The sequence below is a fragment of the Trachypithecus francoisi genome, unplaced genomic scaffold (genome assembly GCF_009764315.1).
Source record: "Trachypithecus francoisi isolate TF-2019V2 unplaced genomic scaffold, Tfra_2.0 Lachesis_group3, whole genome shotgun sequence".
NCBI classification, from domain to species: Eukaryota; Metazoa; Chordata; class Mammalia; order Primates; family Cercopithecidae; genus Trachypithecus; species Trachypithecus francoisi.
The window spans coordinates 130564211-130580388 of record NW_022681468.1 but is presented as its reverse complement, the minus strand read 5'-3'; the positions used below and the strand labels follow the sequence as shown (position 1 = coordinate 130580388).

At 41.0% G+C, this 16178-nt stretch overlaps 1 protein-coding gene across 1 annotated transcript in view; it reads right to left on the bottom strand.

Moving 5' to 3' along the window:
- The window catches only part of MYO1E (myosin IE), a 244103-nt gene that overhangs the window by 121137 nt on the left and 106788 nt on the right, over positions 1 to 16178 (bottom strand). Inside the window, exons 3-4 of the mRNA XM_033189918.1 lie at positions 10530 to 10619; positions 5434 to 5528 (exon numbers count right to left, since the gene is read on the bottom strand). Coding sequence (XP_033045809.1) covers positions 5434 to 5528; positions 10530 to 10619 — 185 coding nt within the window. The remainder of the gene's footprint in view (positions 1 to 5433; positions 5529 to 10529; positions 10620 to 16178) is intronic.

The following is a 16178-nucleotide window of genomic DNA, read 5'->3' as shown; positions in this document are numbered from 1 at the left end:
ACCCTTGGGAGCAGGTTCCTTGAAATCTCTGCCACCTGAACAACTGGAAACAAGGATCTGGAAGTGGGCATCATCCCGCTTCAGTGCAGGTGGACCTTGCAGTGGCAGGTGGAGGGAGACACATGGGCTGCAGAAGACTGAGGGGGGGTCCAGACTAGCAAGCTCATGTAACAAGACCATTCCTATCCTGCTTGTTTCGGCACACCCCCAAAAGAGGGAAAATGGGAGGAAGGAGAAATGGCAGAGGACTCTATTAGAAAACTCATCCTGGACCCTCATTAAATTCCAGTTAGGAAAACACCTCCTGCCTCTCTAGTAGCCGGTGACCTCCGCCTAGTGTCAAACAGAAGCATTTCCTATTAAGCAACCGAATTCAACATGACCCAGGTGCTCCTCCTCATAAAATTTAACTTGCATCTGCATCTAATCAAGTCATTAGATATAACCTTAAATTTGAAGACAATCCAATCAAAGGAATAAGTATAGTGAGACCAGGAAGAAGCAATTAGACACATATAAATGATGTCTGTAGGAAAACTAGTTTTGGTTTCTTCAAAAAGTCAGTGTCATGAAAAAAACAGTAGTAATAGGGCAACTGTGGTAGGATAAAAATAAGTTTATGATTCATAACCAAATGCATTCATCATTACTTGATTTGCATAAACCAGCAGAAAAGGACATTTGCGACTATTAGAGAAGTTTGTAGTTTTTAGATGATGTTGAAAATGTACTACTAATTATTGAGTTATGATAATGGTCTTGGGATTAGTAAGAAAATGTTTCAATTTTTCAAATATGCATGTGGAAATATTTAGGGGTAAAATGTCATGAAGTCTATATTTGCCTCCAAATACTTCAGATATATATTTACCTTGAAATGCTTCAGTGCTCATATTTCGCAGTATTGACTTTGGAACCATGTAAATGTTTTGCATAATTATAAAAACAAAATTACATTTAAAAATGTTAAACAACTAAAATTGAAAATGAAATAAACGAACCCAACTATAGGTCAGGTTGACATAGAAAAGGATTATTTTAAGTGACTTTTATGAAACCCAGTATTTTGACTGTAAATATTGGATATTTGGACAAAAAATAACAAATAAATTTTAAAATCAATTCAGTATTGCTACTAATATTGGTATTGTTACTTTAAAAGCATTAACAAACTTATTCTGTCTAAAATACAATGCAATGCAAATAATTGCTAATGTAATCACAGGAACTAAGATTTTTCAGCATAAGAGAAATGGGGTACAAAAATTAAAATCAGAGAAATAAAAACCGAAATCTTAAAAATTAATTGAAAACAATTAATTTTTCAATTTCATTTTTCTCTTAAAAAGCTCATATTCCCTAGATTTTTCCTTTCAAAGAACTACAGGCACTGACAACACAGGGCAGTGAGCACTCTTGGTGCCCAGTTTAGTGGTCTCTTAATGCCATTTTCCATTAAAATGAACAAGGCCCAGCGGGGTGCGGTGGCTCGTGCCTGTAATCCCAGCACTTTGGGAAACTGAGGTGTGCAGATCACTTGAGGTTAGCAGTTCAAGAGCAGCCTGGCCAGCATGGTAAAACTCTGTCTCTACTAAAAATGCAAAAGAGGCTGGGCGCAGTGGCTCATGCCTGTAATCCCAGCAATATGGGAGGCTAAGGCAGGTGGATTACCTGGGGTTAGGAGTTTGAGACCAGCCTGGCCAACATGGGGAAACCCCATTTCTACGAAAAATACAAAAATTAGCCGGGTACGGTGCCGTGCACCTGTAATCCCAGCTACTCAGGAGGCTGAAGCAGGAGAATTGCTTGAACCTGGGAGGCGGAGGTTGCAATGAAGAAAGATCGTGCCACTGCACTCCAGCCTGGGTGACAGAGCGAGACTCTGTCTCAAAAAAAAAAAAAAAAAAAAAAAAGAGCAAAAGAATTAGCCAGGCATGGTGGTGCATGCCTATAATCCCAGCCATTCAGGAGGCCGAGGAAGAATTGCTTGAACCCAGGAGGCAGAGGTTGTGGTGAGCTGAGATCACACCACTGCACTCCAGGCTGGGTGACAGAATGAGACTTGGTCTCAAAAAGAAAAGGAAAAGAAAAGAAGCAAGGCCCCCAGAGAGACAGTGGATTCTACATAGGAAATATACAAGATGAGCTAGAAGGTCTTAAAGCAGGAAACTAACAGAGCCTACTGGGGTCATGTCCAAAGGACATAAGAGTTAAGATAAAAGATTCTCACAGCTCAACAATAGGATCATTCCAGCCTTGAAAAGTACAGCTGCAATGTAGTTAAACAGGTACAATATTAAAAGTCCACTAGTTTGGAATGATACAGAAAATAAAACACACTACCTTGGGAGACTGCTAGGGCAACAATTCATTGTTTTGAAAACAGGTGAGTAATGGTAATGAATCCAGGGTTTTGTCTAACTTTCCCACATAGTTTTTATTTGAAGGTGACCAAGCACAAGAACTAATAAATGCAGAAAAATAATAGAACTAGAAAACAACGATTTTTCAACCACTAATTAAACAATGATTTATAACAGATGGGTTCACTGACAATCTGGACACACGAAGAGAGAGCAACAGGCACGAAGTGCACAGCATCCCTGATGAAGTCTCTTTTGCCAAAAAAGGAATCTGAGTCTGATCAAGTTTTTTTTGTTTTGTTTTGTTTTTGAGACAGAGTCTCACTCTGCCACCAGGCTTGAGTGCAGTGGCGCAATCTCAGCTCACTGAAACCTCTGCCTCCTGGGTTCAAGCGATTCCCCTGCCTCAGCCTCCCAAGTAGCTGCGACTACAGGCACGTGCTGCCACGCTCAGCTAATTTTTTGTACTTTAGTAGAGATGGGGTTTCACCATGTTGGCCAGGATGGTCTCGATCTCCTGACCTCGTGATCTGCCCGCCTCAGCCTCCCAAAGTGCTGGGATTACAGCTGTGAGCCACCGCACCCGGCCTCTGATGAAGTTTTTATATATAACTATTAATTTACAGAAAATGTAGGGGACAGTGGAATACTTAAGCAACATCACAGGATACAATTAGGCAATACCAGACTGTATAGCAAGATCTACAGGACAAACAACCATTTTTTTTTTTTTTAAAACAAACCCACGAAAACAAAAAGGGGAAAGGAAAATTGTTAAAAGAGATGTAAGAGACATAGCAACCAGGTGCAGTGTATGGGCCTTGTTTGGATCCTAAATAAAACACACCAACTATAAAAAAGAAATTATAGGAAAACAATGGAATTGGAATACTGATAATATTAGATACTATAAAAGAATTTTTCATGTTTAAGGTGTGATAAGAATGATTTCTTAGAGGCACATACTAATTATTGACAAATAAAGGGGATCTTTAGGTTTGCTTTTTTTTTTTAAAAGATAGGGTCTCTGTCGCCTGGCTGGAGTGCAGTGGTTCAAGCATAGCTCACTGTAACCTCAAACTCCTGGGCTCAAGTGATCTTCCTGCCTCAGCCTCCCTAGTAACTAGGACTACAGGTGTGCACCACCACACCCAGCTAATTAAAAAAAATTTTTTTATGGAGACAGGCTTTGCTGTGTTGTCCAGGCTGGTCTCCAATTCCTGGCCTCAAGTGATCCTCCTGCCCCCTGGCTTCCCATAGTGCTAGTATTACATGTAATCTTTTCTTGACCTTGGAAATGAATCCACTGCCATGCCCTACCAGATTTGCTTTAAGTAATCAAGTGGGACAGAATGGGAGGACCAAATAAAACAGAATTGGCCATATACTGATAACAGTACAAAATAGATAACAGATATACAGGGACACATTCTACTATTCTTTCTCATTTTGTGTATGTTTGTAATTATCCATAATAAAAGATGTTTTTTTCAAAAATGTCTCAGAAAAATTAACTAAAAAAGAAGAACACAAATATGTATGATAAAATTGTGAACTGTCAAATTCTAGGTGATGCAAATATGGATGCGTATACTTTCTAGTGTTTGAAAATATTCACAATAGTAAGCAGAGCTTCCTTTTTCTTGAGATGGAGTCTCACTCTGTTGCCCAGGCTGGATTGCAGTGGCGTGAGCTTGGCTCACTGCACCTTCCACCTCCTGGTGCAAGTGATTCTCCTGCCTCAGCCTCCTGAGTATCTGGGACTACAGGCATATACCACCATGCCTGGCTAATTTTTGTATTTTTAGTAGAGACAGGGTTTCCCCATGTTGCCCAGGCTGGTCTTGAACTCCTGACTTCAAGTGATCTGCCTGTCTCGGCCTCCACTCAGGTATGAGCCCCCTTTTTTTTTTTGGAGATAGGATCTAATTCTGTTACCTAGGGTGGAATGTAATGGCACAATCTCTGCTCACTGAAGCCTTGACTTCCCTGGCTCAAGTGATCCTCTCCCCTCAGCCTCCCCAGTAGCTGGGACTATAGACAAATGACACTAGATGCCTGGCTACTTTTTGTATTTTTTTGTAGAGATGGGATTTTGCCATGTTGCCCAGGCTGGTCTCAAACTCTGGGGCTTACAGGGGTGAGCTACCCCACCTGGAGTCAGTAAGCAGAATTTTATCTTATTATTTTTTTTTCGTGACGGAGTCTTGCTCTGTCATCCAGGCTGGAGTGCAGTGGCACGATCTCAGCTCACTGCAGCTTCCTCATCCCAGGCTCAAGCGATTCTCCCGCCTCAGCCTCCCTAGTATCTGGGATTAGAGGTGTGTGCCATCATGCCGGGCTAATTTTTGTAAGTAAGCAGAATTTTAAAAGCACTTAAGCCAGGGGTATCCAATCTTTTGGCTTCCCTGGGCCACACTGGAAGAAGAAGAATTGTCTTGGGCCACACATAAAATACATTATGACAAATGATAGCTGAAGAGCTTAAAAAAAAATTGCAAAAAAATCTCATAATGTTTTAAGAAAGTTTACGAATTTGCTTTGGTCCACACTGAAAGCTGTCCTAGGCTGCATGTGGCCCACGGCCTGCAGCCCGCAGGTTGGACAAACTTGACTTAAAATCAGGCAGGACTCAGAGCCATGTGTCCAGCTAGAGGGATTATGAAAGGCGGTTACAGACACCTAATGCCAGCCATTACCAGTAATCTCCCCCCAAATTCAATGCAAATGACAAAATTCACCAAAAATGCTCAAACATGAACTACTAAATTATGAAGGCAAAGAAAAAATAGGGACCTAGACAAAAGGATTTCATCTGACTAAACAGTGAAAACATGTTTATTATACTTACTGCAACCCCAGGGGAGCTCAAAAGTTTTATGGTATGGAGCTCCATTATATAGAGTTATAAATAAACCAAGATAAAGCAGCTAACCAGCTTGTTACTCAGACACATTAACCAGGCCGTGACATCAGTAGCTGTTGCAAAACCACTGCTTATCGACCGAAATACATAACCACAGCATAGTCTCATATCTTCCATGGCCACAGATAAAGATACTTTTCATACCTGATGATGACGCACTGGTTCTCTCTGTCAATGATCATGTTTCTGTACACACTATCAGCGAGGGCATAGATATGTGGTGGGTTTTCATACTGTGCCTAGAAAAGCGAAAAATAATAATACATAAATAATAAAAATTAAACAAGAAAAACAAAATCATGGTCAGATAGGCAACACATTAAATTTCTTTTTCTGAATTTGGAAATGAATTGTGCACTATAGTTCCAACGCCTATAATTACATCTTAAAGGTTGCACGATACAAGAATTCATAAAATTTCCTAGGTCATCAAGGTTACACCCTTGCAAAATTAAGACGGAATTTGGAAGGAGTCTTCCGTAGGCATATCCATGATTCAGCCTTCTGGATGTGGAGTGTCTTCAGACACTCCAACACCCCACCCTTCCACCCATACATGCCTCTGCAGATGACAGTCCATTTCTAAATGTTTCTGTAGACACTCGGGCAACAGGTCTTAAGAGAGGCCTGCCCAACACCTAGCTCTGACTTCTACCAGAATTCTAAATTCCTATGTAATTTTTTTAAAGAGGCCACATGGTAGACTCTGGGGCCTCAGAAGGAATTAGGTGAGATTATCTATGGATCAGAAAAAAATACTTAAATCTTTCCATAAGAAGAGGGCAAGAAGGTGTGTTCTTTAAAGGGATAAGCTAGTTTGGCCAGTTTGTTTCATCTCTATTGGAAAAAAAAATCCTACCACACTAAGATATTCTCCTGGGTTTGTGATTTCATCTTATGGGACATCTTAGCTATGCACAAATATCAAACTAAATACATTTTCCATGCTTAATAAATTCTCAGGCTGACTTCAGCCCTGCTTTATTCAATTTCTTGACACCCACCTTCACCACAACCTCAAAAATTACTAAAAAGAGAAATACTTTGTTGGGTATATGTGGAGAAAAAACACTCCTAGCCTGTGATCACTCCAAGCTACTTGGCAGGCTGAGGCAGAAGAGTCATTTAACCCCAGGACTTGGAGTCTAGTCTCCACACACACACAAAATTTTAATTAGCTGGGTGTGGGAGCACATACCTGCGATCCTAGCTACTTGGGAGGCTGAGGTGGGAGGATAGCTTGAGTTCAGGAGCTGGAGGATGCAGTGAGGTATAATTATGGGAATAATAGCGTTCAAGCTGCAAGTCTCACAGTATAAATGATGGATGGGAAAGCAATTTGAAAAGGTAGAGTGATATACAAAGGTGAAGCTTAACTTAATCCATCTTTGGATTAATTTACTCAATCCATTTTATTGTGCAGTGACTTACTATAGAAAAGGGGGACTGGCTGAGAAGTTGTTGCTCACTGCCATGCTCTGGAAGATGAGAGTTTGGTGGGGAGGGGTTAGGATGAGGGGGCTTGGTATCCAATATGCAGTGTTCTTCCCATGTTGTAGGCAGGGGGCTCATAAGGGGAACTACCCAGGGAGGGCTGCAAGCTATGCCTAGGACTGATCACCTAAAGAACCCTATGCAGGAGCCAGAATATGTGATCTCTGCCTTAACCTTATGGTCAGGAGCAGATACCTGGATATGGTTTTAAACGGACTTCTAGTATACACTAGGATTGTGCAGGATTATTATAGTTATTATTTTACTTTAACAGAGTTTAATTGAGAAAAGAATGATTTGTGAACAAGGCCGCCCTGGAACAAGAATAGGTTCAGAGAGCCTCCAGTCCTGCCATATGCTATAAGATTTTTGGGCAGAAGAAGGAAAGTGATATACAGAAAATGGAAGTGAGGGTCGGCCCTGGCTCAGGCCCGTAATCTCTTTGGGATGCTGAGGTGGGATGATCACTTGAGGTCAGGAGTCCGAGAACAGTCTGGCCAATGTGGCAAAACCCCGTATCTACTAAAAATACAAAAATTAGCCAGGCGTACTGGCACATGCCTGTAATCCCAGCCACTCAAGAGGCTGAGGCAGGAGAATTGCTTGAACCCAGGAGGTGGAGGTTGCAGTGAGCTGAGATTGCACCACTGCACTCCAGCCTGGTGACAGAGTGAGACTCCGTCTCAAAACAAAACAAAACAAAACAAAAAAAATATATATATATATAGAAAATGGAAGTGAGGTACAGAAAGAGCCAGATTAGTTACAGATTAGTTTGGAGTTTGCCTTATTTGAACACAGTTTGAATTGTTGGCCACCTCTGATTGGCCAAAACTCAGTGACTAGCAGAAGAGCAGGTTATAGTTTGTTTATACATCTGGTTAGGCTACAGTTTACTGTGTACAGAGAAACATTTAGGGCTGGGTGTGACAGCTCATGTCTGTAATCCCAGCACTTCTGGGGCAAGACCAGAGGATCACTTGAATCCAGCAGTTCTAGATCAACCTGGGCAACACAGTGAGACCTCCTCTCTACAAAAAAGAAACAAAAGTAGCTGGACATGGTGGTGTGCACCTGTAGTCCCAGCTATTCGCTTGGGAAGCTGAGGTGGGGGGATCGCTTGAGTCCTGGAGGTGGAGGTTGCTGTGAGCCAAGATCACAGCACCGCACTTCAGCATGCGTGACAGAGTAAGACCTTGTTTCAAAAGAAAAAAGAAAAAAACCTTTAGCCCGAACTTAAAATATGTAAGGAGGCAGCTTTAGGCTAAACTTAAGTTGACAATTCCCCTCACTTGGTTTTTTTGTTTTTAAATAGAGGCAGGGTCTCATGATGTTGCCCAGGCTGGTCTTGAACTCCTGGACTCAAGCGATCCTCCCATCTTGGCCTCCCAATTTGCTGGGATTATAGGCATGAGCCACCACGCCCAGTCCAATTTCCCTCTTTTGGTCATCCTCTCAATTTGGAGATACTGACCAAAACTTAGGCACTGATGTCACTCTGTCACCACTGTAAAAATGTATTTACTTGCTCTCAAATATCATTGAGAAATAGCAGAACAGTGAGGTTTGTAAGATGGGAACAAAGATTTTAGGTTACTTTTTGTAAGGGTTAGAGTAGAGGGGACCTCCTCCCTGCTGGCATTTCCTGGTCTGTTTCTTTAAAGTTTCGATTATGTCACATGTAACATGAGTGACTCCATGTTGGTTTGGTCTGGTCTGTCAGACCAGACCAAATGCTAGTGCATGAGATCAGTCCAAAACAATGGAATCTCATAATTTTGTTTAAAAATTTCCCTCTTTAGGTCAGGTTCTCACTTAGGTGAGAGTGTCACCAAAACTTAGGCCTTAGTACCCCTCTTAGTTACCATCATTTTGGGTTTCTGGTCTCAAGTGCACAATCTTTAATGACTCTTTGAAATGAGAAAGTAGAGGACTGTAAGAAAGACAAGAAGATGGAAAATGGAAGGAAATGGAGTGGAAAGAAAGCCATGGGCAATGGGGGAAAGTCATTGCCCAATAAGGCTTCAACGCTGCAGAACTGTCATACTTGACCTTTGCATGTCACCCTGTATTTTCCAAACTGGTTTCCTATCTGTGGTCTTATTGAACCTCTCAGCTATCTGTGAGAAAACTTACAGTGGGCATTTCCTTTACCTGATTCTTCCCTCCCTTGAGACTCTCAAAGTCATTAGGACCTGACTTCAACTCCTAGCTCCACCACTCAGTAGATTTTAGTACTTTACACTCTCTAACCTTCAGTTTCCTCATCTGTGAAATGGAGACAGCCAGCATCCAGGGCTGTTTTATTATTGCTGCAAGTATAACATGGTACACGGCACTCAGTAAATACCAGTTTTACAATCATCTGTTACCATTAGCAGTAAAATTAAGCATATTTTTTAGAAATTCTACATTTTCTTAAAGAGAACACTTCAAAAGATAAATGGTCTAAAAGGGACATGCATCCAGCAACCCTTTTCAGAAAACTAGAGAAACACACATGCACGGCACCTCCATCTACAGTGCCTTGGCTGTCACTGAGGACGCCAAGCCAGCTCTGTGTGCCTGCTGATCGGGGCACTAGGGCAGGGCCAGCCTCTGCTGACAGTGTTTCCCTTGTGCTGGGCTCCCATAAAGGCAGCATTATCAAAGGTCTTTCGCGTGGCAGCCTCCTTCGGCTCCAGCTACCAGCACCATTCATCTGGCAACAATGGGGTGGGCTCTTGCTCTGGGTAAATTGCCTTCCACTTCAACTGATGAATTTGTGTGGGCTCTCTTTTGTTTGCTTTTTAGGGGTCAGGATTAATGAAAGCTCTTGTGCTTCTTCTGCAAAGAGGGAAGGAAAAGGAAAGGAAAAAGATGCAGAGATGGGGAGGCCTGGGGAAGTGATGAACCACAGAATAAAACATATTAAGGAGAATTACAGCTTCCAGTTTTACTATACAACTGAAATGGCTATGGAGCTGATTATGAATAGGAACCAGGGTCAAATTAATAAATGAAGTAATACAAGATTCATTTTTCATGTTCAAGTCATAGTCACAGTTTAACAATGGTTCTGATTCTACAAATCAGTACCCACTGCTCCATTTTTTTTTACCCATAACTGATTTTTATTCCTTAGATTTTTGTGGCATATGTGGAAGCAGGAAGATCCCTAAGCTGTAAGTCCTACATCCCATTTAATTAATTTTCTACGTAAATAAGGCTCAAATATTAGATAGTCCTAAGGTTTTTTGTGCTGTGCTCTAAAAAGCAGATCATTGGCCAGGCGTGGTGGCTCACGCCTGTAATCCCAGCACTTTGGGAGCCTGAGGCAGGTAGATCACCTGAGGTCAGGAGTTCAAGACTAGCTTGACCAACATGGTGAAACCCCATCTCTACTAAAAATACAAAATTAGCTGGGCATGGTAGTGCATGCCTAGAATCTCAGCTACTCGGGAGGCTGAGGCAGGAGAGTTGTTTGAACCCAGAAGGTGGAGGTTGCAGTGAGCCGATTTCATGCCATTGCAGTCCAGCCTGGGCAACAAGAGCAAAATTCTGTCTCAAAATAAATAAATAAAATAAAAATAAAATAATAAAAATTAAAACATAAAAAGATCATTAAAAATAAAAAAAGTCACTTAAGTTTCTCCGATAAAAAGTTCGTAACAGAAAAGTGCAAAGTACTGCTAACTTCAAGAAAAACCATGTCTGCATCATAAAAGCCCTAAATAAGGCAGCAATTTATGTGACACGTAACTTACCGCTCCTTGGTACATTTCAATTTCCTTTTCCCCAAAATATGGCATCTGCTTGAAAGGATTGACTGAGATTAATACAGATCCTATGTATGTCTGAATTTAAACTCAGTTAAAGTCCATCATTAATCTTCATAGCTACACATTTTTCAAATTAAGTAACCAGATGTTATTAAGAATTGGTAATGACTGTCCAAGTCGAAAGGTTGTGTGCTTATTTTCTAAAAGATTACAAATAAAGACAAAAGCAATCATGCAACTAGCACAGGCTTTGTTCCTCCTAAGGAAGAGTAATAAATTTAATTACCAAGGTGCTACAAAATGAAATCATTATGTTAAATAAATTAAAGCACATTCTTTCAAGATCGGCGACACGTGCAGCAAGGAGAAAAGAAAACAAAGCAAAAATGGCCAAGGAGTGAAAAAACCAGTTACCAGTCCTCCCCTCAAATTACATGCATTTTTTTCCTTTGAACTTTCGTATCTGTTAGGTACACTAAAAACACATTCATCGGCCGGGCACGGTGGCTCATGCCTGTAATCCAAGCACTTTGGGAGGCTGAGGCGGGCAGATCATTTGAGGTCAGGAGCTGGAGACCAGCCTGGCCAAGATGGCAAAAACCCATCTCTACTAAAAATACAAAAATTAGGTAGGTGTGGTAGCACAAGCCTGTAGTCCCTGCTACTCTACTCAGGAGGCTGAGGCAGGAGAATCGCATGAACCCAGGAGGCGGAGGTTGCAGTGAGCCAAGATCGTGTCATTGCACTCCAGCCTGGGCGACACAGTGAGACTCTGTCCCCCGAAAAAAAAAAAATCATCTACTTATTTAACAAATACAGGGATACAAGATGAACTAACAGCTCTGTTCTCCAGAAGCTTAGAGGAATTAAAAGGCGTGAACAAGGTAATTTTCTGGCCAGGTGCAGTGGCTCATGCCGGTACTCCCAGCATATTAGAAGGTTAAAGGGGTGGACGGCTTTAGGCCAGGAGTTTGAGGCCAGCCTGGGCAACATAGCGAAACTCCATCTCTTAAAAAAAAAAAAAAATCAAAAAAATTAGCTGGGCGTGGGGGTGTGTGCCTATAGTGCCAGCTACTTGGGAGGCTGAGGCGGGAGGATTGCTTGAGGCCAGGAGGCAGAGGTTGCAGTGAGCCCAGATCAGAGGTTACAGCAAGCCAAGATCACATCACTGCATTCCAGCCTGGGTGACAGAGACAGACCTTGTCTCAAAATAATAGTAATAATCATAAATAAGGTAGTTTTCAGAGAAGAAAATTATAAACCCACCTACATCAGGTTTAGGGAAAGAAGGTATTATTTCTGCTTGGGGAATCCAAAAACGCTTCTTAGAGAGGCTATGTTTATGCTGGGCCTTAAAAATTTTACACAACACATTTTAATATGCCAAAATAAATGAAGTCTTATGATCACATGAAAAATATTTCCATTTATTCATTCAACAATCAACTAATTTGAATTGGGTGCTTACTTAACATGCCAGGCACTGTTTTAGATGCTGGGGATATAACAGTGAACAAAACAAACAGAACAGATATAACTTCTTGACTTCATGGAAAAATCAAAACAACAAACACACAGACATTCAAAACTGTTTCAATGATCAATTTCAAGGTGTTTAGAAATTTTACAAATAAATTGTTAAACAGAAAGTTATTTATAAATGTATAGTTTTAGATAAAGACTTAAAACGATGAGATTTCCTCCCACAGGGGGACATTTTTATATTTACATATTAAGACCTCTGTACCATGAAAACCAGGCCAGGTGTTCAGTCAGATTGGCTGGTGCTGATGGAGATAAAATAGGACCTACTTGATAGTCTCACTATACTTAAATAATTATAAAATGCTCAGCACTGTGTCTGAACATAGCACGTAGTAGTGGCTTTTCCTTAATTAATATCGTCTAAGGCACATGTTTTATCCTGTTAATATCTGAAATCATGATGCATATTTCAAGTGTGGTTTAACATGCCAGGTGCTGTTTTAGAGGCAATGGTTTGTTAGTTTCTATTAGACACAGGGTTATTATTATTGAATACAAATCAATGTGAGATGGATCATATAATTTTTTTAAAGAAAATATTTTAAATTATTGTGTATATACAAAGGTGAGCATGCAGGATGACATGATTGTGATTTTACTTCTCTTTGTCACTGACCAGAGAGATCTTCAGTCTTGAAAGGGCTGAACATGAATTGCTACTAGGGAAGATGAGGTGGTTTTAAGACCACTCCAGTGGCGCCCAGTTCGAGGAGACAGTGAGCCATCACTGAAAATTACTGAAGAGTTAATGGAAGCAGGGCCATGGAAAATGTATTCCCAATTGCCAAAGTCAGAATGAGGCCAATGATAGATTAGTAGCCCGCTTTCTTTGAAGTAAAATTTAGGACACATACATGTACTGTTAAAATTATCAAGCAGATAAGATGTCCATGATGCTGTAGCCAAGACTCAAAAAGGGGTGATAAAATTAATTAAACACATATACATTTACATCTTAGCACCAACTAACAGCCCTATTTTACTTCAGGTTGACTATCCCTTATCCAAAACGCTTTTTGCAGATTTTGCATTTTTTCATATTTTGGAACGTTTGCATTACACTCACCATCAGTTCAGCATCCCTAACCCAAAAACCCAAAATCGAAATGCTCTGATGAGCATTATGTCCATTATCAAAACATTTCAAACTCTGCAGCATTTCAAATTTGGAATTTTCAGATTAAGGATACTCAACCTGTACAGGGAAACTGAGGCATAGAGAAATTTTAAAAGTTGCTTAAGGTCACAAACTATAAGTGGCAGAGCTATGATTCTAACTCAGGCAGTCTGGATCCCAAGCCCATACTCGTGATCAACAAGCTAGAATGCCTAAGATAAGCAGGTACTGTGTTAACATTATTATTGGTAGCCAGATTTAGCAAATAAAAACACAGAAAACTAGTTAAATTGGAAAGTCATTCAAACAAGAATTTTTTTTTGAGTATGTCCCAAATAAGTATGTTCCCCAGTAATATTTGGTACATATAGTAAAAAGTAACTTCTTGTTTATCTGAAATTCAAACTTAACCAGCAGTCCTGAATTTTATCTGGCAACCCTAAATTGGCAGCCTCTTCTGACTTAGATTCTGTGATGCTTTGCATACTCAAAAACCTACTTCCCTTAGGTGGAATTTTTTTTTTTTTTTTTTTTTTGAGGCGGAGTCTCGCTCTGTCGCCCAGGCTGGAGTGCAGTGGCACGATCTCAGCTCACTGCAAGCTCCGCCTCCCGGGTTCACGCCATTCTCCTGCCTCAGCCTCCCAAGTAGCTGGGACTACAGGCGCCCACCACCTCGCCCGGCTAGTTTTTTTGTATTTTTAGTAGAGATGGGGTTTCACTGTGTTAGCCAGGATGGTCTCGATCTCCTGACCTCTCCTGACCTCCTGATCCACCCACCTCAGCCTCCCAAAGTGCTGGGATTACAGGCTTGAGCCACCGCGCCCGGCCCCCTTAGGTGGATTTTGAAAGTATCTTTTCTAAATGGTAAGGACCTAATCAAAATTGAATGAATGAGCTGGGTGTGGTGGTTCGAGCCTGTAGTTCTACTAGCACTTTGGGAGGATAAGGCGGGGGACCCCTTGAGCTCAGGAGTTTGAAACCAGCCTGGGCAATCTAGTGAGACCTCATCTCTACAAAAAAATTTTAAAAATTAGCCAGGCATGTTGGTACGTGCCTGTAGTTCCTGCTGAGGTGGGAGGATTCCTTAAGCCAAGCAGGTCGAGGTTACAGTGAGCCATGATCATGCCATTGCACTCCAGCCTGGGCAACAGAGGCCAGACCCTGGCTCCAAAAAAAGAAAACAAACAAACAATTAATGAATGAAGTAATAATGATTCTTATGGTAAACCCAATTTTAAAGAAATACAGCACTGCTAGAACCATCTTCACTTCAGAAGAGGAAGGTATTTATTTCATGTCTACGTCCATCCCCAGGGAAAAACAAACAGGCAAATAAGCTCCTTCCATGGAGGAGGGTACTTCTTCCCTTAGTTGTAAAGGGAATGTGGTTACTGCCACCTTGTCCTAGACAAATTGATCACTGCACACAAAGAATAAAGGGCTGCCCTCAGGCCATCAGCCAAAGGTACCACCTCCCCACCAATCCCTTGGTTATTTAGTAAATATGAATTCAGTTGCCTATGAGCTCCTAAAGTAACCAACATTTTAAACACTGTTAATCTGCTATATAAAGAGATACCTCATTAAGTCTTGATTTTTCACCAAGTAGATTACATAAACTCTGATTAGGGCCTGGTTAAGGAGATATTCAGGAAAAAAAAAAAAATAAAAATTTCTTTTGGACTATTCTAGGCTAATTCTGAATCAATGACTCAGCTCAGAATGAAATGAAGAGGAAAATGTGTACCTGCTCCCTAAATTTATCAGTAGGGTTCTTGAGGATAATATTATTTGGGAAGACACCTAAAAAATAAAGTTTGGTTTAAAATGGCTATTTCTGGTTGGGTGCTATAATCACAACACTGTGGGAAGACAAATGGGATGACTGCTTGAGTCCAGGAGTTCGAGACTAGCCTGGGCAATATACTGAGACCTCATCTCTTCAAAACAAAACAAAACCTGCCAAGCATGGTGGTCTTCACATGCAGTCCCAGCTACTTGGAAGGCTGAGGTAGGGGGATCACTTAGGCCTGGGAGGGCAAGGCTGCAGTGAGCTGTGATCATGCCATTGCTCTCCAGCCTAGGTGACAGAGCAAATAAAATGAAATAAAAAATAAAATGGCTGTTTCTACAGAAAAACTAAGGAGACTTTAATTTAGACTTAAGGAAAAAAAACATATCGTAGTTATTTCCAGTGAGAGTTTGGAATAATTGTTTATCTAAACAATTTTCACCTTTTCCACCTTGCTATGTGTGCAGAGGCCTTAGCTATTTTCCGGAGACCTGTGCTCTCCTGCTGGTTTGGGAACTCCAGGTAATTCCAACAATGCTCACTCCCACTCCTATTACATAATTCAGGTGTGCCTCTGGGAAAAGCTGTTCCAATCATTGTCCCTACCCACATAATCCTTGGTGGTGAAGGTGTGGCCTAAGGTTAATTTTCAAACTGCATGAAGATATGAAGCTATGATACCAAAAAACAGGAGAAAAAAATGCCAATTATTTAAAAGACTCTGGGAGACAGAAGAGACCCAAGATATCTTTAATTGATGGGTTCCCAAATGCCTGTCCATGGATCTATGAGTTTTCACTGATCTGCAGCAAGAATGACAAAGAAACAATGCTCTGAATTTTTCATAAAGCTTAATTTATTCAATATAAAGAAACTGTCCTTTATTCTTAGATTATTTCCTTCCCACATTTTTGGTGTAAAAATATTCTTTCTTTTATGAAATGTGACGGTAGTACAACTTTCAAATGTTTTCTGTTTGTTTTTGGTTTTGGTTTTGGTTTTTTTTGAGACAGAGTCTCACTCTGTTGCCCAGGCTGGAGTGCAGTGGCGTGATCTCAGCTCACTGCAAGCTCCGCCTCCCAGGTTCACGCCATTCTCCTGCCTCAGCCTCCAGAGTAGCTGGGACTACAGGGACCCGCCACCACGCCCGGCTAATTTTTTGTATTTTTAGTAGAGACGG